The sequence below is a fragment of the Gallinula chloropus genome (genome assembly GCF_964237585.1).
Source record: "Gallinula chloropus genome assembly, chromosome: 6".
NCBI lineage: Eukaryota > Metazoa > Chordata > Aves > Gruiformes > Rallidae > Gallinula > Gallinula chloropus.
Genome location: NC_140091.1, coordinates 17,772,678 through 17,797,784, shown reverse-complemented (window position 1 = coordinate 17,797,784; position 25,107 = coordinate 17,772,678). Strand labels below are relative to the sequence as shown.

General features: G+C 41.8%; 1 protein-coding gene across 1 annotated transcript in view; it reads left to right on the top strand.

Annotated features, from left to right (window-relative positions):
• Window positions 1-2,759: 2,759 nt before the first annotated feature.
• Window positions 2,760-25,107, top strand: part of TGFBR3 (transforming growth factor beta receptor 3) — a gene marked incomplete at both ends in the record, with an annotated part of 97,107 nt that continues 74,759 nt past the window's right edge. The window contains one exon of the mRNA XM_084266121.1: window positions 2,760-2,820. Coding sequence (XP_084122247.1) covers window positions 2,760-2,820 — 61 coding nt within the window. The remainder of the gene's footprint in view (window positions 2,821-25,107) is intronic.

Here is a 25,107-nt window from a genome sequence, read left to right as displayed (position 1 = left end):
CAAACACTAGAGAGAATAGTTTGTGCAGGGAACCTGTAAGGGATGAAGTGTTCAACCTCAGTAACAGTGAACTCTAAGATGGAATTGGCAAAATTGTACAGAACTGGTATTGTTACATGAATTGATGTATAAGTAGGTTTTTATATTGATAGCTGTTCCTGAGGGTCATGAAGATGATTGGGGGCTGGAGCACCTCTGCTACAAAGACAGGCTGCGAGAGTAGGGTTGTTTAGCCTGGAGAAAAGAAGGCTCTGAGGAGACCTAATTACAGCATACCAATACGTAAAGGGGTCCTAGAGGAAAGTGGGAGAGGAACTCTTTACCCGGGCAGTAGTGATAGCACAAGGGGTGCAAGCTGAAAGAAGGTAGGTGTAGATTAGATGTTAGGAAGAAATTCTTTGCTCTGAGGGTGGTGAGGCACTAGCACAGGTTGCCCAGAGAGGTTGTGGAAGCCCCATCCCTGCAGGTGTTTAAGGCCAAGTTGGATGGGGCTTTGGGCAGCCTGGCCTAGTGGAGGGTGTCCCTGCCCATGACAGGGGATTGGAACTAGATGATCTTTGAGGTCCCTTCCAACCCAAACCAGTTTAGGATACTAAATTTTCACAGTTTTCACAATATGTGGAAGAGAATAAAAATGCAGTTTGGGATTTGGGTTTTTGTTTCAGTGTTTTTCGGTGGGGTTTTTTTGAGCCTAAGGCTGTCTGAAACAAGATAGTTTTACAGATTTTTAATGTTGTTTAGGTTAGCATGACTAAGCATTTTCACAGATACTGGCAGTTTCATGTCATCTAATTCTGATGGAAAAGAATCCCCATTTTGGGATGTCTAATAATACCTTAATCATATGTAACATTGATTCCCAGATCTTGTTTACACTATGTAAAGTGGTAAGTGTACCTCTTCTGAGTCAAGAGTCAACTCCCCCAGATTGCATGGCAGTAGGTATAAGATAAAGACTGCTAGGCAGCATTACTAGAGTTCCTATTTCTCTAGGGGTTTCCTTCATTCACTGCAGTTACCTGACAGTGGTTCTAAGCCAGAGGAAGGGAGGTGATGAGGATATACACCAGAGGGAGAGGCAGTTGCAGAATTTCATCCTAAAATACCACGTGTCAAAAGCAGACAGGAAATGAGCAACTGTGGTGCTTATGGATGCTGAGCTTGAGAAGAACTGCATGGAACATCATATTGTGATAGATGCTCAGCTCTTCCCTCATCCCTTACATCTCTGTCCCACAGAAGTGCCATGTCTCAGTGCTCCCAGCAGCATGCAGAGCCACTCCTGGGCTTTCTTCCCATGCAGGTGGGATCATGGGCATCACTGGGACCAGTCAGAGGTGCTAGGAGCTGGGTGCCGAGTGGAGGATCTGTTGGAGGCCGTAGTTCTGGCTTTGGGCACTAACTGCCCTTTACTGGAGGGGTAGCCACAGCTCCCTCAGTCCGTGGCAGTGCTGTGTCTGCCAAATAACCCATTGAGAAATGCTGTAAAGGAGCTTCTGGTGTTTTCTTTGTAGCCATCAGAGTGCTATCAGTAGGTATCTTCAGGTGCTGGCCCAGGGACAGGTTCTTCTCCTGCAGACTGTTGATGATGGGCAGCGTGGCACACAGTCTGTGTAACAGAGCCTGGGCTTTGGGCTTCATTCTGCCCTAATGTCAACAAGAACCTTTTAAAAGGTATTCGTTTAGATTTTGGTCCTGACTCTGCGTTTTGCTCTCTCAGCCCCGTGGTGGTTGTTTGTAATTGCTTGCATTGCTTTGTGGTGAGCATTAGTGGTTGCTGAGGCACCTTCTGTCATCTGCTCCTGGAGCCTGGTCGTGATGTACCCGAGACTTTTATTTGCTGGTATATGGTACCAGCATTCTGGTTCCTTACCTCCTCCACCTGTGGTCTCATTTTAGACAGATAGGTGACTGAGAACTGATTTTTTTTTTCTTTATTTAAAGTGGAAGAAAATATTGTCCATCTAATGTTTTCACTCAAAAGTCTGTGGTGTGTGTTCTGGGGTCAGAATTTTTGATGTTTTTGATGCCTGCAGGCGTCAGCTGTGTCATCATTTATTTGTATAGCACATTTAAGTTGTTTTACTGACCTGGTATATTATGTCTTGAAATCTCTTAAAATAAAGATTCTGAACAGCTTTATGTTGATATCTAGTGTCAAGTGGCCTTGCAAAATTTTCAGAATTTGTGATGCTGAGAAATGAGTTAAATTTACCATGGTACCAGCAGACCAGCTAGAGCACATGTGAAACATTTCTCCATTGTATAATAAAGGAGGCAGCATATAAATAAACAAACAAATGTTTACATGTCCCAGAGAAAGTCTGAATACTTAAAATAAACACGTCTGAGGCTGAGTACTGTTGGCAGGCTTCAGCTGGGCTTCAGTATTGATATAAAGGACACTGGGAGTCACTCCCAAGTAGATCACAACTTGTACAATGTACAATATGAAATCACAACAGCTGCGAAGAAGTGTTGTTATGCAGGGGGACAGTACCAGGCTATCACTACCCAAGGGTACCTGGCAGTATGAGATGCACTCCTCTATTAGTCCTTTAAGAAATAATTTTTTCTCTTGTTACGAGGAAGATAATTTTAAGTATCTAGTAATGTTTCTGTAAGTTATAGTTGTATTAAAATGTATTTTTTCTTCTTTCTGTAGGCAATTAAGTCTGGAAGATTTGATTTTAAAGGACATAAAGCTACATGAAGAACAACAAAGGAAGTTGATTTGAGAAGATACAGTGTTTGCAAAAATGTCTTCAAGTTGTGTGACTTCAGTGTTTGCTTTGATGATTTTGTGCTTTGCAGCTGCAGGTAGGTGGCATTATGTAAATCATGCATGCAGTATAACTAATTGTATATCTTCAGAATTATTGATCAAAAATACTTGTGCTGGAAAAATGTAGGTCAGCTGAAGTTTACATTTATGTCTAGGTTTTATATGAAACTAGTGTGATCATAACTGCTGGTATGGGGATGTGAGAAACTAATCTGTTCCTTTGTGTTTTCTTGCACCTGTGTTGCCCCTTAAATTATTTTGGTAATTTTAAAATTTATTTTCAAACTGGGCATTGCATGATGCACCTGTATTACAAAGGGGATGGTTGCTATGGAAGCCTTTGGGAGTGGAAGCAGGGTAGCTCTGCTAGTGGGTTGCTGGGGCCAAGCTATTAGCGCTGTCGGGGGCTGGCTGTATTACCCAGGGTGCAGGGCTGTGCTGGTGAGGCAGGGCTGGGCTGAACTGACTCCACTCCCTGCTGCCTTTGAGGGCTACCATCTGGTGTTAAGTCCCAATTATTTTGGTTCATAAAAAGAAGCTTCTGACAAAATCCTAGAAAGACTTAGGATAGGTCACTGAGCCTGTCCATCTGCCCTGCCTTCTTGGGATAAACCTCACCATGGTCAGTCATGGTTAGTTGTCTAATCTGTTTTAATGCTAACGCTCAGTGGCGATGGCAGAGACCTTGCAGTAACAGCTGTCGGTGTTAGCAGAGGTCTTGTGGGTTAGGAAGATGCATTGCCATTTATGCCCCCATGTTTTGTCCTAGGTAGGGATTTTTAAAACAGTGTTGCAATAACTTGTGACAGGGAAAGGAAGGATCTGTGGAGTTCAAGTACCTAGCTTATACTGTAGTTTCTTCAAGTGCTGAAATGATTCTTCTCGGTATGTTTGTTTGTCCAAGTTCTTCCTGTGGTTGCAAGGGGAAGCCTCTTATGTGTCCAGTTTGCATACAGCGTGGGTCGTTGGAGAAGAGGCCAAGTGGATACACAGTCAGTCAAAATGAGGTAGTGGGAAAAGTGGACGGATGGTTTGCTTAAATCTGAGATGTCCTCACCGTGGAAAAGATGACCAGCGTTGGAAGAGACAGGGCTGAGCAATTAAATGTGTTACAATTTGGCTTCCTTTCATCAGCAGCACGGAAAATTGTTGTTTCAAGCCCTCAAGCCTTGTGGGACTTTCTCTGGGGGTGACCTCCTGAAGGCATCCATCCAGCATTAGTAACTGGGGCTGTTTCATGGGACGCGATGCTGGCGTTTCGCAATAGCTTTGCTGCAGATGAACTTTCAGCCGTACAGGGCGTGTCTGAGTGTCTGCGGCTTGAGCTGAGGCTATGAACGCTGCCCTTGGCTGAGAAGAGCCATTATTTGGCGTGAGTCTGAATTGTTGTAGATGCATAAAAATCTACTTTTCAAGGAGGTGCCAGTGTAGAGAACAAAAACTGTTTTAATTGATCACAACAGCAATTCCAGTTTGCTGCTGAAGAGACTGCTTGCCTGAGAAGTCAGCTTACCTCCTAAGGCCAGCTTTAATTAAAACCCAATCATTTAAGTGTTACAAAACATAGTGCTACTATTAGTAAGCTATTCAGTGTGCAGAAACCCTAGCATGTCTGTCCTGAAGCTTATTGTGGATCTTGTGGTTTTTTGTTTTATTCCCCAATTCTACGTGTTCATCTGGCAGCTATTCTTGAAACAAACTCTTAAAGCACTGTGGCCTTGGATTTGATCAGATGCTTATTCATAAGTTGAGTCAGAGAATCATTTTGGCTGAAAGAGGGGACTCTGGAAGTCCAGTCCAGCCCCCTGCTCACAGCAGGGCTAGATTCAAAGTTACTTCTTTCTTGGAGACTGATTCTTCATACTGTCTGCATGGGAAGAAGGTAGCTGAAGGGAGTAGAAAGGGTCACACAGTTCATTAGGGGGAGGTGAGAAAACACTGTCATTGTGGTTTCTTGCTGTGCCTGTCTTGTGGGCTTTAGTTTTCTTCCATGCTTTTAATTTTTGCAATAAATTCTTAATGAGAGCAACTGTTGATGTCCTTTGCAGAGCATTTTGAGTCTGCTAAGAAAAAGTGATAAGGAACTGATGGGCTCTGATGAAGAGAAAGAGGGAGAGATCAATCTCAGGCAGATGTAATTCAAACCCAGGAAAGACAGATGTCCAAACAGTATATATGTAGAGCTTTTGAAATGTTCTTCTGTTAGTGGTAACTGAGTCCTGTTAACTCAGACATACTTCACAAAACAAGGTGTTTGTGACCATAGGTGAAATACAGGCGGGAGCAAGCAAGGCATTCGAATAGTGTGGGGGAAAAGCCATGGCTCATGCCCATGTGCTACTGTCAGCGTGGTGGTCAGGGTACCACGGGCTTGGCTCTTAATTGCCAGTGTACAGAACCCATACTTTTTCAGGCTTGAACCATTAACATACTAGTGTAAATAAATCTGAGAAGTAAAAATAAAATCCCTGCGTGCCTGTGGCGAAGCCTGGGGGAGGCAGGGGGCAGCATGCCACCTCCCGAGGGTGTTGATTTTCATGTATAGAGCCTTTTTCCAGCTTACTTTTTGTCTCTGAACTAGTGAGGCTGCTGCAGGAGAGCACACACCTTTCTTTTGTTTGCCGGGCCCACGCTGACACTGCTATTATTAGTACAGGGTTTGTTGCTGACTTTGAAAGATCTTCAGCATAGTTATTTTTTCAGATATAGGTGACCTTGTAGATGGAATCTGTGGTTTAGATTTTTGTTTTCCCCTTTCTGTTCTTTTTAAGGTAATAAAGTGTTAAACACATCTTAGGGATCCCTGAGTTAGTGACATGGTGCAGAGATGCATATGCAAACTTAAGCCACAAACCTGCATGTTTTTCATGCTAATAGCTTAAAGAATACTTCGAACTTTGCATTGAAAACTATATAAATATTCAAAGAATATTGTCTGTTGGTCTACCTCCTTTTACTGCCTGGATGTATGCTTATCTGAATCTGATTTACTTTTAGCTTTTACAGAGATCTATTGCAAGCTCAGATGTATACTGATTGTACCAAAAAAGTCTGCAAAGAAAACCTTGATTACTCTGAGATTTTTTTTTTTTCCCTGCTTAAAAACCAAGGCAGGATGGAGAGGAGAACTATTGGCAAACTACCCGCCTCACTGAAGGAATTATGTTTTTGAAGTGGGCTTAAACTAAGGTCTGGCAATCTGCTGTAGGAGCACCACACGAACACAGAACTGCACACGTTACAGCCTTGGATAACCTCGTAAGCAAGTCTGGCTTTGTAGTCTTGGGAGCAAAAATATTTTGTCCTAATGTGGCTTAAATCAAAGGCTGAAATACATTTATTTTACTTGCTGGCAAATTTGTGCAGTTGTGTGTGTAATGTATGTCTTCGTAAAATGTCCTGGAGGAGAGCTGAAGTGCACACCTGCCCTACACCCTGAGGGCCAACCCTTCAACAAGACAGGTCCTTCCACAAAGGATGCTTTTTTAAACTTGAACTTAATTTCTTCCTTTTTCTTTCCTGCCTTACTCTTCAGCTGGAAAGAAGACAGAAGAGTGATTCAGCCCATGGATGTCTACTAGCCAAGGGTCTTATTACAGCCTTCTGGGGTAGATCCTCTGGTGATGCGCATCTTTATTCCTGCTGACAAGGCAGACTGGGTGCAGCATCTGGTACCAACTAGAATCTGCCCATGCCAATGTGTTTGCCTTCCATCAGCTCCCCCCTGACATTTGGTGTTACCTGTGCTTATGCTGTAGACACCTCTTTCCTTGTGATAGTTTCATGGTTGTGATCAGGCTGACGGAGACAGTGTGAGAATTGGATATATTGAATTTACCAATTTCTTACTGGTTTATCTGGTTGTGTTAGTTCTGCCTCCATGGTTTTCTTTCAATGCCTCTTTATCCCCTGGTTCTCTGCTGTACTGTTATCCTAGGCTACTTTTTTCCTTTCTACATACTTGTTCTTATAAGTGATTTTGCGTTGTTGAGCGCATGTGTGTTTACTTTTCAGTAAGGCTGTTTGCTTGTAGGCTAATGTGTCTCTTGGATGTGTGCCCCCAGATATGGCGGTAACGGGTGCCATGTTAATACTCGTAATAACAGGAAGAAACAGGCCTTGTCAGGACAGATCTTTTTTTTTTTTCTTTCTTTTTTTTGAAGAACTTCCCCTGACCCTGAACACAGTGTTTCCAAAAGCAGTATGGGATCCTTCAAAGTATAATAGAAAGTCCTTCCACTCAAAGTTGAAGGACATGAGCTATAAAATAAAATCAAATTTTAAAAAAATTATGCTGGGAGTCACTCAGAAATTTTCTTCCATTTTAAACAGTGTTTGCTGGGTATTTCCCAGGCATGATTAAATTGCAAGTTGTATTTTTCCTCAAAATATTTGTTGCCAGAGGTGTGGGGGTTTTTGTTTGTTTAAATTGTGGTTAGAGGATGAGAACCAAGGGACAGAGGTTGGCTCTTCAATTCCTAGGACTGAAGTAAAGCACAGACTGGTTAGAACTTCTGAATGGATAGACCATCTCCCTTTTCCTCTGGTTCTTTCTCATCACCAGCCAACTTCTGCTTCCCCTGCAAAACTGCCTAGTTCTATTGCTTTATGGCCTGGATAGTCAGTCTTTTAGAGGATGAGATTAACCAGTAGTTGGAGCACTTAAAGAGCCACAAGCTCGGGGTTAGAGGAGCAGAGGGCTGGCTTGCATGCTCTGCAGACCTTGCTTGTCTTGTGTCTGTGCTGCTGCCGTGTACTGGTGTGGAGAGGCCAGGAGCCCTCCCGGGCTGTGAAGGAAAGGCGCTACTCTTCTCAGGAAAGCTGGTCACACTTAAACTCTGAGAACTATTAAATAGGGACCACTGACTAGCTTTTAGAGGTGGAAATGGTTTTAACCTTTCAGCACCCTGATGGTGATCTGAGACATCTTAATGTCCAATGTACATCTGACAGGGAACCAAGTGCCTAATTCCAAACTTCATGCCAGTGATCTTGGTGAGATAACTCTGAGAAGCCAAAATATATTAAAAAAATTGATAGTTAATCTTACTTTCTAAGAAAAAGAAATAATAATTTTCATACAGTAAATGATGTTTTTAAATGAGCAGTTGAAATACAAAGACTAATCAAAACTGGGACACTAGACTAAATCTGTAGGTCCTCTGGACTAATGTTTCTTCAGCACTGCCATTTGGTCATCTATTCCTGTGCAAATCAGGTTTTTAATCTGGTCTCCTGTCTCAAGCAACTCAATCGAGTTGGTTGCCATTTCTTTGTGGTTTATGCATAAACAGTATTTTTATCTTCCAAAACTGCACCAAAATTCTGAAGAACCTTGAATGTCAGGATATGGAGAAAGGTTATGTGTGTTAGACGAGGTAATTGTGTCGCAGACTTGGAATGGCTTGAACTCAGCAGGCTGCATTTTTCCTGTATCAGCAAGGCTCTGAAGCTGAAAACAGCTGAATTTCGGCAGACTTCTGCACCCATGTGGAGCGGTAGGATGTGGGGTTGTGGGTCCTGATTCAGCAAGACGACTGAGTGGATATCTAAGCTCTCTGCTGAACCAGAGCATTTATCAGTAAACATGAAAGCCTGGTTCTTTGTTTAAAACTGGCTCTGGACAATGCCAAAAGGGTTCTAAGAAATACCAAGCCCATAATGCCAATCTTGGGTTGTGTAGATGCAGGCAAATGGCAGCATTGCTGAGTGTCTCGGGAGGGAAGTACTCAACTGGTGAAAAATAGTTTTGTGGAAAACTTAATGGCATGGAATGGTGAATGACATTAATCCTTGTCTTTCTAAGGAAATTTATTGAAGTTTTTTTTAGAGAGAAACTTGTCTTCAACAAGTTCTAAGCATCGCATAATTATTTTATAAATACTGTGCTAAAAATAATTCTTTTGTTTTCTGAAGGGAATTGAGGTTTTACTTGTAGATCTTTTAATATCCCTTCTGTACTGTAGGCACTTATTAACTCTTTCTTAGCATCTCCATTGGTCATTTATCTTAAAAATAACACAAACCCTTGATCTTTTTAATAAGAAAGGAAAAAGGGCATGTTTAGTTAAATCAAGACGGTATTTTTGTCTTATCTAGTGTCAAAGAGATATATAGGAGTTTTCTGAACTCAAGGGTCTGCAGAACACAGTGGTAGGTACTCTGGGTCATAACTAAAATACTGTCTTCTAGTATGTTTGCCCTTTTTTTTTCAGTTTTAAAATTATTCTCCCACCAGAGTTACATCAGCTGTTGATATGTTGAGCCTGCTTACGTTGCCTGTCAGAACAGTGACTCTGTGTTTGGCTGCCTCTCTTGCTGCAAAATAACATAAATTCTGTCATTTGGACGAAGTAGGGCATGTGCCAGCACCAGCCAGCACAGTGTTGTGTTTTGCCACCAAAAGAATTTGGCTCCAAGGGCTGTAGCACTCCAAACCTAGCATTCCCCAGTGTGATCCTGGGGTGTCCCCACAAGAAGTGGAGCATTAACAGTTGGACTTGATGATCGTAAAAATCTTTTCCAAACGAAACAATTCCATGATTCTATCTGCTATTGGAGAAACAGTTGTTGCTTTCATATGAAAAATATTTTGAGTTTCTGAAAGTCTTTTTCTTTTATAAGCTTTTTCCACTGCAATATATCTGCATGAATCAATGTTTTTATTTTATTACTGGTAAAACTGTTGTGTAGAGGGAATATAGAGACCAGATATATTCCTTTTCAAAGAACAGAAATAATTTCATCCTCTAACTAATGACAATAAAAGGAACTGCAGTTCCTCCAGCTGTGAGTCATAAGAGAGATTAATTTTGAGTGCAGAAAAATATATTTAGCACAAAGACTCTGTGCCATGTTTCATTACCTGAAGGCATTGAGTTGGATTCCACTTTGGTGTAAACTTTAGGTCAATGAAATTTCCCCAAGGATAAACTTTGATCCTGAGTGACAAAAGCAAAGGTTTTTAATAATTTCCATTAAGTGCAGCTGCTTCAGGCACAGTGTGCTTTTCTTTATATTTTTGAGTGTACTTTGTAAAAGATGGAGCTATTGTTCCCTATTTGGCAGCTACTTCACTGTGAGACTTGCTAATAGCCAGCCAATAAATAAGGGATTTTACCTGTCAGGGATGGAAAGAACTACATGGAAAATGTCATTACTCTCATTATTGAAAGCAGCACATAGGAGTAGCAAATAAAGGAGTTTGGGTCTAGGCAATGGAAGCATTTCTAAGGTTTGTTGCTATTTTACCTCTTCAGCCAAAATGTTACTTCCTTCTGGAACAAGTTTGGTGGTTTGGTGTTGGGTGGCTTTTGTTGTTTTGTTTTTAAATTTTTAATTAATTTACTTAATGCTTGGAGCCAAGAGTAGGTGAAGAATTGATTTGGTGGCTATCTTCAGTTCTTGTCCTCTTTTTGTTCATTGCTAGATCACCAGTTTACCTTATGTATCCAAAAGATGGGTGATGCAGTTTATTTTGGAATAAATATGGTTTTCCTTCATATTACTAATTTCCATTTAAATAGAGCAATAAAACATACGTCCTACTAGAGATTCTCCTCAGTATATGTAGATTCAAGCTACTAAGTCAAGCTGGCATTTTTTTCCTTTGCAAGATTGTGGGCTTTTCATCAGTGTGTCAGGACCAGTGGAAGTAAATGGCCCCTTCACATCCCAGTGTCACAGCACTTCTTGTGAGGTCCTGTGGCCTGATGGCCATAGGTGTGTCAGATGCACAGGACTAACCTGTGAGCCTCTCTTTTAGTTGGAAAGATGAAAAACTTGTATCTGTATTAGGGCTTTCCCTGTGATCTCATCACGAGTTTTTTCATTTCTCATTCTTGGTCTCTTGATATGCAAAGCAGATGAGTTCTGCCCCACCCTTTTCCATGCGGGATCATTTGAAGAGCTAACTTGGAGCACATCAGCACTAACTGCTGGTATCTCTTTAAGTCTTGAAAACCTCCCTCACTGTCCTCTTTTTGGAGGCATGAAAATGGCAAAGGTTTTATTTTAAAGGTTGTCTGTCAGAGTTTTTGCCTGCCTTGCTTGTGCTTAGACTAATGGATGCTGAACTGCAGAAGTTTATGATCTTGGATAAGAAACAAGCTGGTTGAAGTTTTCAAAAGTCATAAATTAGCTATGATGTCCTGAGGAGTGACTTAACTGATGGTGATGCTTCTCTTTTTTCTCTCTTCTCCTGCTGTTATTTAAAAGCCCACAAAATTAAAAGCACACACACACAAATATCACTATTTTACAGGAAATAGAAGCAGTCATACTCAAAGCAAGGGGGTAGGAAATACAAGACCACTCTTACTTTGCTGTAGGTAGAAGGATTTTCAGGTGAAATGTGACTCTTCTTGCATTATTAGAGAACAGCGGGTAGGACTATATTACATCCATGCCAAGTTTAAGCAACATGTTACAGTTTCTTGCGTTAGGGCAGACTTCATCTTTGGCAATTAGTTATTAAGCTATGTCATTTCTAAATGTTGCCAGTCTTCTGCTTTTTATTTTTTGCCCTGACATGTTAGATCAGTCTGGCAAAATTTCCTTCTATAGCACTAATGAAGTCAGAGCAGTAATTAATTGTGGGATATTTTCAACTTCGAGCTGAAAAAGTAATGGGTATTTGAGAAAATTGGCAGGAAAACTCTTCAGAGATTACCTTGGATATTACTTGTCTCAGTTGCTTTTTGGAATTAGGCCAGCAGTAGTTGTTTTTCTTGCTGAAATAGTGCTCATGGCCATATTATTCACTGTATTTGCTCTCATTCTCCCAGTGCTAGTGTTGATCTCTGTGATAATGTGTGCTGTCACAGGTGGAAGTAAGGGAGCTAAAATATGCACCATAGGAAGGACTCTGAGGGTTTTTTAAAAGGTTATGGGGGTCTAAACTGTAACACCTAGGCAAATGTTTCACCAGTCTCCCTTGTTGAAAGGGCTGACTTCAGGAATAGTTTCTATAAGGAGAAAAAAATAATCCTGTAACTGTAGTGGTTGGACTCAGAAGGGCTTCATGCCAGTAGCAGAAAAATAAAAGCAGTCCTGAAAAGACCCTGTGCTGTTGCTCGTAAATTCTCTTGAAATCTCTATGCTCTTTTTTAAATTAGCAAAGCTAGGTGGTGTGGTTTCTTAAACAGTGTCATAGCCAAAGGAGAACAATGTTTAAGACTTTGTGATGCTTGATTTTTGAATCAAATAATTTAAGAAACTTACAGTTACTTAATTCTATGTCTCTGTTACAGTTACTGGATCTCAAAAGTCCATCTGCAGCAAGAAGGCTGTAAGTCAGCTCTTAGGAATACCAGACTGAACTTCAGCTTTATTGATATGATTCAGGAGAAAAGAATTCCAATGAAACAGTCCTGAGTATTGAGCTGCTTAATGGTGTTGTTAAAATCTTCTTGTATGCAGTGAAAACCTAACCAGCTAATTCTTCTGTTTGTTTCAACATCACACAAGCACTACAAAAAAGTGTTCGGCAAAAAAAAATTGCCCAAGACATTTCAAGTAAAGGTTGCTAACAAAGAGCACTTCTCTTTTTTCTTTCTGCCTCAATGAGTCCTAGAATGCAGCTTCCCTCTTTCTCCAGAGACATAATAGTGCACTTAAGATGGTTTTATAGGTCAAGTACTCATGTGTCTATCCATGATTTGACAGGATTGCTCAATGAAAAAGTAGAGTCAGATCAGGATTTATTAGGGAGGAATTCTGAGCAGTGCTTTTTTTGGCCTAGTGGACTGGATTAATTTAATGAGAGCAATAAACATTTTTGGTTCTAGTTGACTAAACTAATTAAGTTGATTTGGTTCTGATACCTGTGGTGTCTCCTTGCTTTCATTAAATTTTGGACGGTGCAGTCCTCTGTTCCAGAAGAAGGTATATTATTTCTCTCTAGTGCCCAGTGCCAGCATGTACCCAGTGGTCCCTGGTGAGTCCCTTACTGGAGCGTGTCCCAGGGGATTTGGTCTGCCACTTCACAGCCTACAAGCACGCAAACCAGGAGGAGTTTGTGTCAAGGCTGTAACTTTCTGCAGAGCCTACAACTTCTGCCCTTTAATCCTATTCTGCACCGGTCAGTAGGTGTCTGATCCTGACATGGTTGTGTAACGTACCTTCTCTGGGACAATTAAATGCAGAAATTTTAGAGCAGTGTAGTACAGCTTCTTCTTCCTTAATGGAATTAATCCCAGGGTTCATGTCCTGAGGCGGTAACAATACAGTTGTTCTGGTCTGAAGTCTTTGGATATTCCTCCTCTATTTGTGATACAGGGATTAGTTTGCTTTTTCTTCCTGTCCACCACTTCTTAGGCCCTCTGTGCTGTTTTGTTAAGTGGCCTGTGACTGGTGCAGCTGGAGAGATGTGGTGGGAGCTGCTGTGCTGCGGCTGCAGTGCTGGCGGAGGGACTCGTGCAATTGCTCGCTCCCAGTGGGACCCTGGAGCGAGTGTGGTGCTCGCTGCTCCCCGCTTTCCTTGGGCGCACGTCCTTCCTCCAGTGTCCAGCACTCGCTGTAACCGTCCATATCCAAGATGTGTATTAGTCTGTTTTCTTAGTTAGGGTGACCTCATCAGTAATGACTATTTGATGCCTTTGTAATGCTCCAAATATACACACAGAGCAGCTGGCACAGACTTTTTAAACAACCATCCTTATAATCTCCTGGATAATCTCAAAGAACATTTAAATACAACAGTGCAGTTACATTGGAAATTTTTAATATAAACATTTTTTTTTCATACCATGGTTTAACAATACATTGTTGAACCATAGTTATGTATGGGGTCTCTCTGCATTTATGGTGAATGAAACTGCAGTTGGCTGTCCTAGGTGGCTAACTAAACTTACCGATTAGATCAAGGGCAGTTAAAGAATTGGTGAATGAGAGTAGGCATCCATGCTTTATTTCTGAGGAGAATTGATTTGTTACGGTAGCCTCAGCATCCAGAGAAAAGGGTGTTTATGCTCAACAAGAATTTTGTTCTTTTCCAGCCAACTTGTGGCACTGGTAGTAGGGCAGTGAGTAGTGGGACTGTGGAACTGCTCTGCCTTGTTGCTCTCTTCCTGCAAGTCAGGTCTGTGTTGATTCTTGGGCAGGGGGTAATGTGTCTGTTTGTATCCTGCTAGAAAATGTTGGTACCACTCTTCAGTTCATCAGTAGAGTGGCTTTTTTAAAGCAGACATGGTCAGGCTTAGGCTGAACCAAGTAACGTCCCTCGCTGGGTAAAGTTAAGACTGTGTCTGCATTGCACAGCCAGTGAATTATCACGAATCTCCTGAGATGTTAGTAAAATAATGGGTGGTAAGTGCATTGAAGGGAATGGAAGTTTAACCTCTGGTCCAGTGATGGGAAGAACAAGTTTCAGCCTGGCTCCTGTGTGCTTTTGTGAGAGCCCTTGAAGAGCGGTGGTTTCCTCTGCACCTTCGTGACTGCTAGAGCAAACACAGGGACCCTTGAGGGTGGGTGGCAGAGGTAGTGGAGCCTCCCTTTTCTGCCGCAGCTCGTTTGTACTAGGTCAAAACTGAATTTCCTCTTACAAAAGAAGAGTATCAGAGTACTGTTCAAGTATTCTGAGTAACTTGATCTGTGGTTCACCTGGAGGCAGAGTCAGATGTCAGCCACCAAGTAAAGCATGGCCTGTCAGAATTGGAGCATATAGCAACGAAACGATTTACTTTACTGGCATAGCTACACCTCCTTACCCAAAAGTACATGAAAAGCCAACAGAAACACTTTTTTTATTGATGTAACCAGTGTAACTGTACCCTGAAGAAGGGTTTGCTAACTTAGCAGAGTTTCCAGCCATGACATGCAGGACGTTATGGATAGGAAATCCAGCATTGTACAATGCAATGTTGAAACTTGCATGGTTTTCCTCCTAAAATTGCTAAATACAAGAGAGGCAACAGTCCTTGTCAAGACCCTAAGCTGGGATCCTTTGTGCTCTGTGCATTATGCTACAGTGATAGTAAGTGAAAGCCTGAAACATCTGAGCTAATCTAAACCCTACCAAACAAAAACCCCCTTACAATGACTTAACCAGGCCCTGCATTAGTTCTTGGCTTGTTTTTTGTTTGTATTAAAATGCCACTTATTTAATATCCAACTCTTGTCATCTGGGAAAGATAGTCCCTAGCTCTTACTCTTTCTCCAAAATTAAAACCTGATGTTATCCTGGAGTTACGGATACACTGAAATGGGTCATTTGAATGTTATTTTCTGCTACAAATACTAGCAATAATTTTTTTTAAAAAAAAAAACCCTGTGAGATGCATCGCAGTGGGCACCTTCAGATTGTTATAAATTCCAGCAAAACAGATCTTACTGTACAAGCTGCCACCAACAACTGCTGACTCAGCGATAGTTTTTACGTGTACCTCTAATGTTTAGCAGGAAAGAGGTATTACTCATTTTATTTAATGTCCTTTCTGGGGGACTGTTTCAAAGCTTACAAAGTGTGTGAGGCCACAGACTGCTGACTCCACTGCAAAGTTATTTTACATCTATGTTCCAGGATATCGTGACTGTTTTCTAAATAATGCTATCCTTTACTGATTGTTCTTGAAAACAAAGTTATGCTGTTCTAAGTGTTGCCAAGTCACTCTGAATGTCTCACTGTAAAGTTTCTCACTGCTTACCCCATATGCAGGGCTGGGCTATTGGTTTGTCTTTTCGTTGGAAGGGAAAAGCTGCCCTGCTCTCTGAGGTATCTGCTTCCAGTTAAGTCATGAGGCAAGAAACCTCCTGTGATCTTGCAGAGTGGACGTCTTCAGGCTTTTACATTTAGCTCCTATTTTGTGGTTAGCTTTTACAGAATCTACCTGCATTTCCCACCCCCCTTAAGTCTTGTTTGCTGAATTATTCAAGAAGGAGCATCTAGAGTTTCTGTGTACTTGAGAAGAATGAGCTGTACTCAATCACTGGCAGCCACAGTCCTGGACGTCTGTAGTGCTGAGGGGACTCTTGCCTTCTTCAGGCAAGCCTGTGAACTGGAATTGAACCCTTGCCATAGGGGGAGGTGGATTTCAGCACCTGTGGGGTCTCTGCAAGGGAAGTACTTCAGATGTGCATGTGAACGTTTTATATTCTTGTGAAACCTGAATTAGCTTTGAGGCTCCCTGAGACTTTGCTGGGCAGCAGTGATACAAAGATACATGCCTTCTAAAGGCTACATTAGCATTGGGCACAAAGAAATTATTTCCTGAGCTAAAACTCCTTTCCCCAACTTCCCTTTAAAAAAAAAATCAGAGAAAAAAAATAACAAAACCAAGAAAACCCCAATCTAACCCAAAAGCCAATAAAAGATTATTTGAGTAGAAGAACCATTGTGATTTCATATGGAGGCCATCTCAGTTCTCCTTTTATATCTGATGCTCGCCTGGGACTATATGCTGTACTCATGTCCTGGGCTTGAATTGTTTTCAACATATTAATAGTTCTGAAAATGTGTTTAACAGTTAACTGCTGATGTGCATGCTCTTTTTGGTTACAGCAGCAAGCAGCTGGTCAGTGCATTAACAAAACGTGGAGACTGTTAACTCTTGTGGAGCTAAACTTCTGCATTTCTTCCAATGTCCGTATTAGAACCACACAGGGAGAGATCGGGTAGGATAACACAAAGGGCATGTCCTTGGTAAGGGAAGGAATGAGCAGAGAGAAGTCAAGGAGGAGAAAGTCATTGTATTTTTAGAAAGGAAGAAGGGGTACAATGAGCAGGGCATGAGTTGGTTCCTAGATAGAAAGAAGATGAGTGGGTGGTAGCATTTAGTAAGAAACTCTTTAAGCAAAAATTTACTTCAAGGGAAATAGAGATGCATGACTTGGTAATTAATTTAAGAGTTCTGGCTAATACTGCAGATAGAGAGATATCTAAGTGAGTAGTTTTGCTTGTTCATTAAGGATCATTTTGTTTGGGGTGGGGTTTAATTTCTGGTGGAGGTCTAGAGGGCAGAGAAGGACCTCAGGGGTGCTAGTGAGTGTTTTGTATTGTACAACTGAGTTTATATTCTTTCATGGTACGTGAACAGTTTTGAAAATCTCATTATTGGACTCAATCTGTCAAATTTTGGATTTTAAATAATGGAAAGTGTGCCTGTCTGGTGATGAGCCTTTCCCTTCAGTGAAGGAGAGGCGCGAGTATAGGATATATACGGCCAAATCCTTTTACATGTGGCTGCCATCTGCGTGAGCTAAATTACTCCCTATGAATCAGGCGTACAATATGCACGCTCTCCGGTCTGTATAAAGATCTGCTCCCAAGTTGTTTAGAGTCATCCTTTCTCACTCTCCATTTAGTCCTTTCTCTGGCAGATCTCCCACAGACCTCGTCTGGATTCTTGCCTGATTAAGGACTAAGAGCTTGACATGGTGAGACAATAAAAAAACCCAGCATCCCCAGAAGAATCTACACGTTTCGATGGGAGTTGAAGGTGGTATGTGCTGCTAAAGTGTTCAGTGTGTATGCTAGGCTTTAGGTAATGATTTCAGGACTTGGCTGTGTTACAATATACATACTTGCTGGCCCTAACTTGATTAAGCTGCAAGTATATTACCCTGATTTGAATCCTCTATGGAAAGGAAAACACATGGTCTCTCAGTGGATTTTGTGGTTTATTTAGAATGAATTTTCATTTTCTGAGTGTGTATATTGAGATGTTCTTCACCAGAAAATTCCGATTTATTGGTCCTCATATTCTTTTGGAGCTGTTTTCGTAAAAGCAGCGATCCAAGAGCAGATTCCTTTGGGATGTGGAGGCCATGAAATTGTAAGATCTAGGAAGGGTTGTAACTTTGACTCTTGTTGCACACAGCCTTCCAAAATGATTCACTGTTTCCTTAAAAGATTCCAGTATCTCCAAGTTTTTGTTAAAAACAAAGAAACACAAAGCTAATTATCACATCCTGGAAGAAAACACATAACAGAATTAGGCTATATAATGCGATAACGAGCACAGTTGGGTAGCGACCTTCAGCTGTTTCTGTGGATCATGCCCTTTAGACTCTCTTTATTTTAGTAGAGCAGACTGCCCAAAAACAAGGCTTCTCACTTAAAAAAAACCTCCAGAGCTCCTAAGAATCTCACAGTTTAGAAGTGGGAAAAAGTATTGAAATTCTTACACAATCCCCAAATTTGCTTTTGATTTAAAAACAGATGAGTGTATAATGCAGTTTAACTTGCAAATAATTTCTGACATAAGAAAAAATTATTCTTTATTGTTATAGTACTGATCATAAGCTGCTGGGCGTGGGCATAAGGAGGACCCTGAAACTCAATTCTAGGTTGAAAGGGTAACCCTTAAAAGACAAAAGTATCTTCAGTTGAAAGCTACAGCATAGCTACAGGATGCTTACCAAGCACATCACTTGTATTGAAAAGCAAAGCACAAACATAGGTAGCATTTAATTAAAGCAATGTTTGTTGAAAAGGTAGACCTAAAGACCCAGGTAGATTTTGGAGGGTGTAAAGCTCTTTCAGTCTTTCAAGACAGGCATTTCTATTTTTATAAAATTATTTTCTGGTGCATATCATTATGCAGCTTCCCCTCATCTCCCCCCTTCCCTCCATCCCCATAACTGGCTTCATACAAGGTTCATGGGACTGGTTTACACTGTGATTGGAGACGTGGTGGTGTCTGGTCAAACAAGATAACACGTGCATGTGAAAACACCTCGTGGTTGTTATCTTCCTGCAACATGGAACTCTGTTGTGATGACCTGGTGACACACAGTATTTGTACAGGTAGGAATAGCTGAGCTTGGATGCCTGTATGTCAAACAGAATGGATATCCTTTGCCTAAAGCAATGTCTGCCCCCAAGAGATCATAATGAAAAAAGGTATGCAATAAAAGACTGGCAAAAGTGTTTTTGAATGTGTAGCAGGGTGTACCAGGTGATGAAAGCAACCACTAATCTTTTATTGTAGAAGCTTAAGGAAGTAAATACAGGGTTTCAGAAGTGGGAAGCTGTGAAAAGGAAGAGTAGAAGGCAAAGCATGTGAAGGGAAAAATTGGAGGAAATAAAGCAGAATTTCTGTTACTGGATCTGTTTTGCACAGTTCATGGATATCACTGATACAAGGGGGAGAGCGGAGAGGAGGTGGTGTGAGGGCTTCCCTCTTAACTCAAAGTGCCTTTGGCTGGCTTCAGCTGGGGACATCCTCTGTGTCCTCCAGGGCGAGGGGAGAGAAACTGATAGGGTGGAAGAGGATGGAGCATTTGCCTTTGTGTCCTGATGCTTCTGGCAACTGATACAAAATAATCTTCCCAATCCCCGTTTTCCTTAAGTAATTTTTAGATTTTTATTCCAGGAGAGTTTGAGAGTCACCTCCCGCGTACGGCTGGCGTTGTGTTTCATGGCTGGACTTGGTATGTCCAGGGGAGTCAAGGATCAGGCAGGGCGTGGGGGGTACGCTGCACAGGCACCATATAGTTACATACTGCCACCCCCACCTTCTCTCCTGCTAAATCTGTTTAACAATATGTAGTGGTTAATGTTTTTTAAAGGAAGATGTGGTGTTTTTCATGTGCAGCATTCAAAGAGAACATGCTGTGTTAGGTAAAGAGGGTTGATTTTAAGTCTTATTTAAAAGCCACCGAGTTATATGCCTAAGGACAAACTCACTTTTTCAACTGCTAAATTTCTTTGCCCTATAAATTAGTGGTAGCAATGTTAACAGGTTATAAAAGGGGAAAATATGGCCATGGAATTGTAACCATTTATCTTAAGTGCTAAGCTGCCCTTTAAATGATAATTATGTATGTAGGAAGCCTACATCTGTTTTGCTGAGTCCAAGTGTTTCCAAAGTCTTAGACCCTAAACCCTTTAAAAATACTGTGAAAAATATTTGTCTAGGCTTATAGAGGGACCTGGCATTTCTGCTTTGAGATAACTTCACTGTGGTCATGGCCACTCTGAGCTGCGTTGGGATGGCCTGTGGACTAGCAGAGGGTTGGTTGGTTGTTTTTCACACATCAGTATTAGTTGAACAGCAGAGTTTAATATGTAACGTCACACTTCAAACAGAGCTTGTTTTCAGAGTGTGGTGTAAGTGCTGAGCTTGTTAATGTTCAGGTATTGTTTCTTTTGCTTCTGGTCAGCTTTTTTCTGCGGCGGTTCAAAACGGGGATTTCTTAGGCCACTTGACCTCTGCACTTGTATTCCATTCATCCTGTTGAGTCAGCCTTATTAAGAGGACAAAGTTAAATTTCTTCCAGTATTGGGAGGAAAAAACAAAGACGGATTCTGCTTTTTATAGCTATAATCCGAAAGCAGTTGGCTTGAAGAGCAGATCTATTTATTTAATTTCCTGAATATTGACAGTTTTATAGAAGTAGTAGCAGAAGAGGAGAAAAAAACCACGTACTTGATCTGGACAGATATTGTGCCCAGCAAATCAGCCTCTCGAGGTTATTTTTATTTTTTAAAAGCCTTTTTTTAGGTAAAGACCATAGATACAACTGTTTATGAATAGACAGCATCAGAGGTGATCTGAATCAGAAGTGCTTTTCCTCCTATAGAAAGCTTTCCCCTCCTTTGAGGCAACAAACAGTATATCAAATGATTCAATAAAATACAATTCAATACAATAATTCATTATTCAATGTTCAGTAAAATACCAATAAAAATCAGTAAAGGAATGGGACTTGACTTTTGTCATTCAGATTCTGTGTTGGTGATTCAGACTTTCCCAGCTCTTTGTATGGTGGGTGTGACTGCTCATCTCTCGCATGCATGGACATACTGGATGCAGGTGCTGTGTAGTTCTGTAGCCACCCAGGGTCTCCCATGGGGAACCCTGAATTGGACAACTGAAAGGAAAATCCTTCAGCCTTTGAAGGAGTAGATCAGATATTGCAAATCATAATTTTCACCTTGTTTTTTTTTTTTTTTCTTTTGCATTGCTAGCTGAGAAATGGTTGCTCCTCTTTGTATTGGAAAAAGTTCAGTGAGTGCAGGGCAAGACAGCGTTTCACATTGGTCCAGGAGCGTAGCACAAAGTGACAGTGAGGAAGAGAGGGGTGTGCTGAAACATGATTTCGTGATCACTTTAAAGGGAGGTAGCCTCTCTTGCCTTCCATCTGAGGTATTAATAATGAGCTTTTGTGAATGCTGGTTAAGGAAGCAATTTTAAGAGACCTTGTGTCATAACTGCAATGTCCTGTCATTGTAAATGGTGACTTTAGTAATGCTGAGGAAAGTAAACGAAACTGCTTCAGGAAAAGCTTTTTTGTTCAAAAGCAAGAGTCTTCTGAATGCTCTTCAAAAGTGGAGCAAATATCTTTATATGACTTAAGCGTGATTGAGTGTTCTCATTTCCACCACATGTTTTGTCAACATACAGATCAAATAGCTTTGCAGAGTGTGTGTGTGTGTGTATATATATATATTTACACACATATATACATGGGACTTAGTGAGGTGTTATATGAAGTGTTTTTTATAATCAGAGTAGTTGCCAAGTTGTGATTATTTATATTCTCCATTGTGGAAAGATTTAGTCAGAGTGAAAACGCATGAGGGGCTTTTGAAAGTGACAGTTTGTGTCACTGTTGGGCTGATCGTGGACTACAAGGAAAATATGTTTGCACAGTCAGCACATTTTCTAAAACCAGTAGCATTTCTTTCTAGGAAGGCCTGCGGCTTTGTGAACATGATCAAGTCTGATGGCTCCCTGCTGCCCACAGTGGGGCAGGGGTGCAGTTTACCCCCCTGCCCCTTGGTGGGAGCCAGTCAAGGTGCTCCTCAAGCCTACCTCCCTGCCAATCAGTGCACCAAAGACCAAACAAAACCTGCTCAGTCTCTTTATTGCTGGCTTAGTTTCCTGTCACATTAGTGAGTTGAATCAGCTCCTGGGGAAGGCAGGTTTGATGAACATGAAAATAGGCATAAAGTAGCTGGGAAGTGTTGGTGGGAAAGTGAAGAGAAGTGGAGGGAATGAGACACTCTGGTTTTGGCTGTGCTGAGATGTTGGATGATTCATCCTGTCTCATAAACCTGCAGCATTAGGTTTCAGTGGGTTTTCATTCCTCTGCCTGTAGAATTAGTTGTCTATGTATAGGTCCATCAAACCTGCCATCCTGTGAGAGACTTGCTCATTTGAGTCCATCCCCATAGCCCTGTTTGGATGGTGCAGCACCCCACGTACATGCCCTAGATGCCGTGCACAGCATTTGCCACTGCCAGCCAGCCATCCTGCGCAGGGCCCCTCCTGCAACCTGGCCTGGTGTCCCAAGGAAGCTTCAGGCAGTGGCTCTGAGGCACAGCACCGAGCTTCTGCATGAGCGTGGGGCTTCACTCCAGTGCATGGCCAAGCTGCTGCATGTCCTCACTCGTCTGACCCCGCCATCCGCTGGCGTAAGGGCTCCCATCTCCTGGCTATGAAGCAGTGTTGTGATTCCTGCAGACAGTGCACTCTACAGTGCTGTCCTCTGGTCTGCTCTGTTATACTGAGGGAGGTGTTTTAATCTCAAGTACAAATGGAGAGTAGATATAGAGAAAGGAGTAACTGTACACCATGTGCCAAAACGAAATTCCTTGATTTTCACCACTAAAATGAGTGAGGAGCATCCTTTGAGGGGATTGCTTATGTTTGGGGTCTTTTCTGTGCTTTTCAATATGCCAAGCCAAGTCCTCACTGGTTGCTGGCTTCATAGTTTTGCTGAATGATACAGGCCCTCATGGCTACAGTCAGCCAGTGCTGTTTGTGCTTAGATGGCTTAAGCAGTGGCTGTGGGGATTAGCTCACAATGGTAAACTGCATGGCTAACGCTTATTGCCATGATAGTGTAAAGACGATTTGTATCTCTGCTGTCATGATACTTCTGTTTCAAACAGAAAATGCAGCTGAAAGCTCCAGCAGGCCTTGCTTTTTTATTTTTGCAATCATTTGCTTGCCTTGAGGGTTAAAGTAATTTTGTATCTCACCTTGTCACACAGCAGGGAATTAAATATTTGTTAATAAGTACTATAAATAATGTTTTAAAGATCCTACATTGTGGACTTTAGAAGACTCTCTCTTCTTTGATGTTTTCTACAATGTTGTTTGTTTACAAAGCACGGGCAGATGCCTGTGGATCTGTGTTAGCCTATTACAGAAGCTTAATATTTAGTTTAAGATAATCAGGTCTATGTAGAAATTATAATGTATATTTTTTACCAAGGAGTGTGAGAACTAACACGATAAAGGATTTTATTATTTAAAAACAAGTCACCACAGGAGACATTTTGTAGGAATAATTTGCATCTATGGAAACAGTGAAGGTAAAGGCTTCTAAAAGTCTAAATTAGGTCAGCTGCTCAAGTTACGCTAGAATGTGTCTGCAAGTATTTTCTTTGGTCACCAAGTTTTTCCTGTATTTTTGGTGTACTATGAGAAATTATATTGAGGGGAAATTTCAAGCCAGAACAGAGTGACTTTGATCAGTCTGTGTTTACTAGAAAGCAGGAAAAAAAAGTACTCAAGTAAAAATTTTTCAAGTTATTTTATTGACAGATTTGATGGCAGGTGTGAAGTGCTGTGTTTGGGCTGCTCATGGCCTGCTACCATTGTAGTAATTTCTGTCCCTTTGCTTAATACCAAACATGCCTAGAGCTTTCCATGTACTTTATCTCTGCTTACTTCATGGAATCACAGGCTGGTTTGGGTTGAAAGGGACCTCAGAGATTATCTAGTCCCAACCCCTGCCATGGGCACAGACACCCTCCATTAGCCCAGGTTGCCCAAAGCCCCATCCAACCTGACCTTGAATACTGCCAGGGATGGGGCAAACCACAGCTGTCCTGGGCAACCTGTGCCAGTACTTTCCCACCGTCACAGGGAAGAACTTCTTCCTAATATCAAATCTAAATTCTTCCCTCCTTCATCTTCTGGCTATTCCCCCTTGTCCTGTTAATCCCTGCCCTTGTAAACAGTCCCTCTCCAGCTCTCCTGCAGTCCCTTTAGGTACTGGTAAGCTGGTCTAAGGTCTCCCTGAAGCCTTCTCTTCTCCAGGCTGAACAAACCGAACTCTCTCAGGCTGTCTTCATAGAACTGTGCTCCAGCCCTCTGGTCAGCTTGATGGCCCTCCTCTGGACTTGCTCCAACAGCTCCATGTCTCTTCTGTACTTGGTAAAACCCTTTTATTATGGTTGGTGCTGACTGAAGGGTGTTCTAATTTCTGTTCATTATGGCTCATTGACCTTCTTTGTCTTCTGTAGCAATAATAAATGCTCAGAATATGGCAAGGACCAGTGCACACCTTATCCATCAGTCTTTTTCATCAAATTTGGTGTACAGAAAGTAGTTATGCAGACCGCTTACAAGCAGCTGAGCCACCAGTGACCTGTGGACCACTGTTCTAGGCCCACTGCTCTGTTAGGTTTATAGCCCTTGTTGGAGATTCAGCTGTGGCTTGAGCTATCTCCAGCACCAGTCAGGTCCAGCCAACTTGTCTGAGGTACCTTAATGAACTTGGAAAAACATTTGCCAGCAGTTAGCTTTATGGCTCCCAATCAGGGGACTGCAGACACTGTTCCCTTGTCCAGGAGGATGCCGTCCTTGAGTTCAGGACAGAGCAAGGACTTTATAAGCATTCCTCAGCACTGGGGCCCACCCGGTGCTTCCTGCTCTCCTTTAGGCACAGAGCCTTGAACAATTGTGGGCACAGGGTCCTTCCTCGTTAAAAGCAAACAGATAATAAAGTTCTGTAGTCTGAAGAGAACACTGGCAGCAACACATATTCCAGAATTTATTTCCTTGCTGATTCTACAGCAGAGGCTGAATGGAGCTGGTTAACTGAGTGGGGGCTGGGGAAGAATACAGTAGGGTTTGTCCTTTTTTTACTTTTAAATATAATTTCTTTTATACTTTTCAAGACAAGACTGAAACAAAGTGTTTTGAGGAGGGAAGATTTATTTTGCTTAAGCGCTTGAAAGAGATCAGTTTTCAAGGTTTGTGCAGTGAGATGTTTAGTGATAGTGAACTCATCCTTAAAGGGTCAGTTACAGGAATTCAGCCTTCAATTGAACTTGTAATCTTGTTGTTTTTAATTAAGAAAGAGCTGGTACTTTTCCAATTATGGAGCCATCTTTCCCCAAGGCTGTCTCCTTCCCTTTGGCTTTTGCTGCTTGAGGTTTAGTGCATTGGATGGGATTGAAGCCAGCAGTTGCCAACTGCTGCAACTGGGAGAGCGAGTAACAGAGCAACCTTTCATTTTACCATGGGCCCTGTCCACTGATGAGCATTTTCAGTCTATTTGCAGCTGAGGAGGTGGGAGAGGCAGCCCCAGCCTGTCCTGCTTCAGCTGGCAGCATACGAATTGTGTGTTTCAAAGCCAGC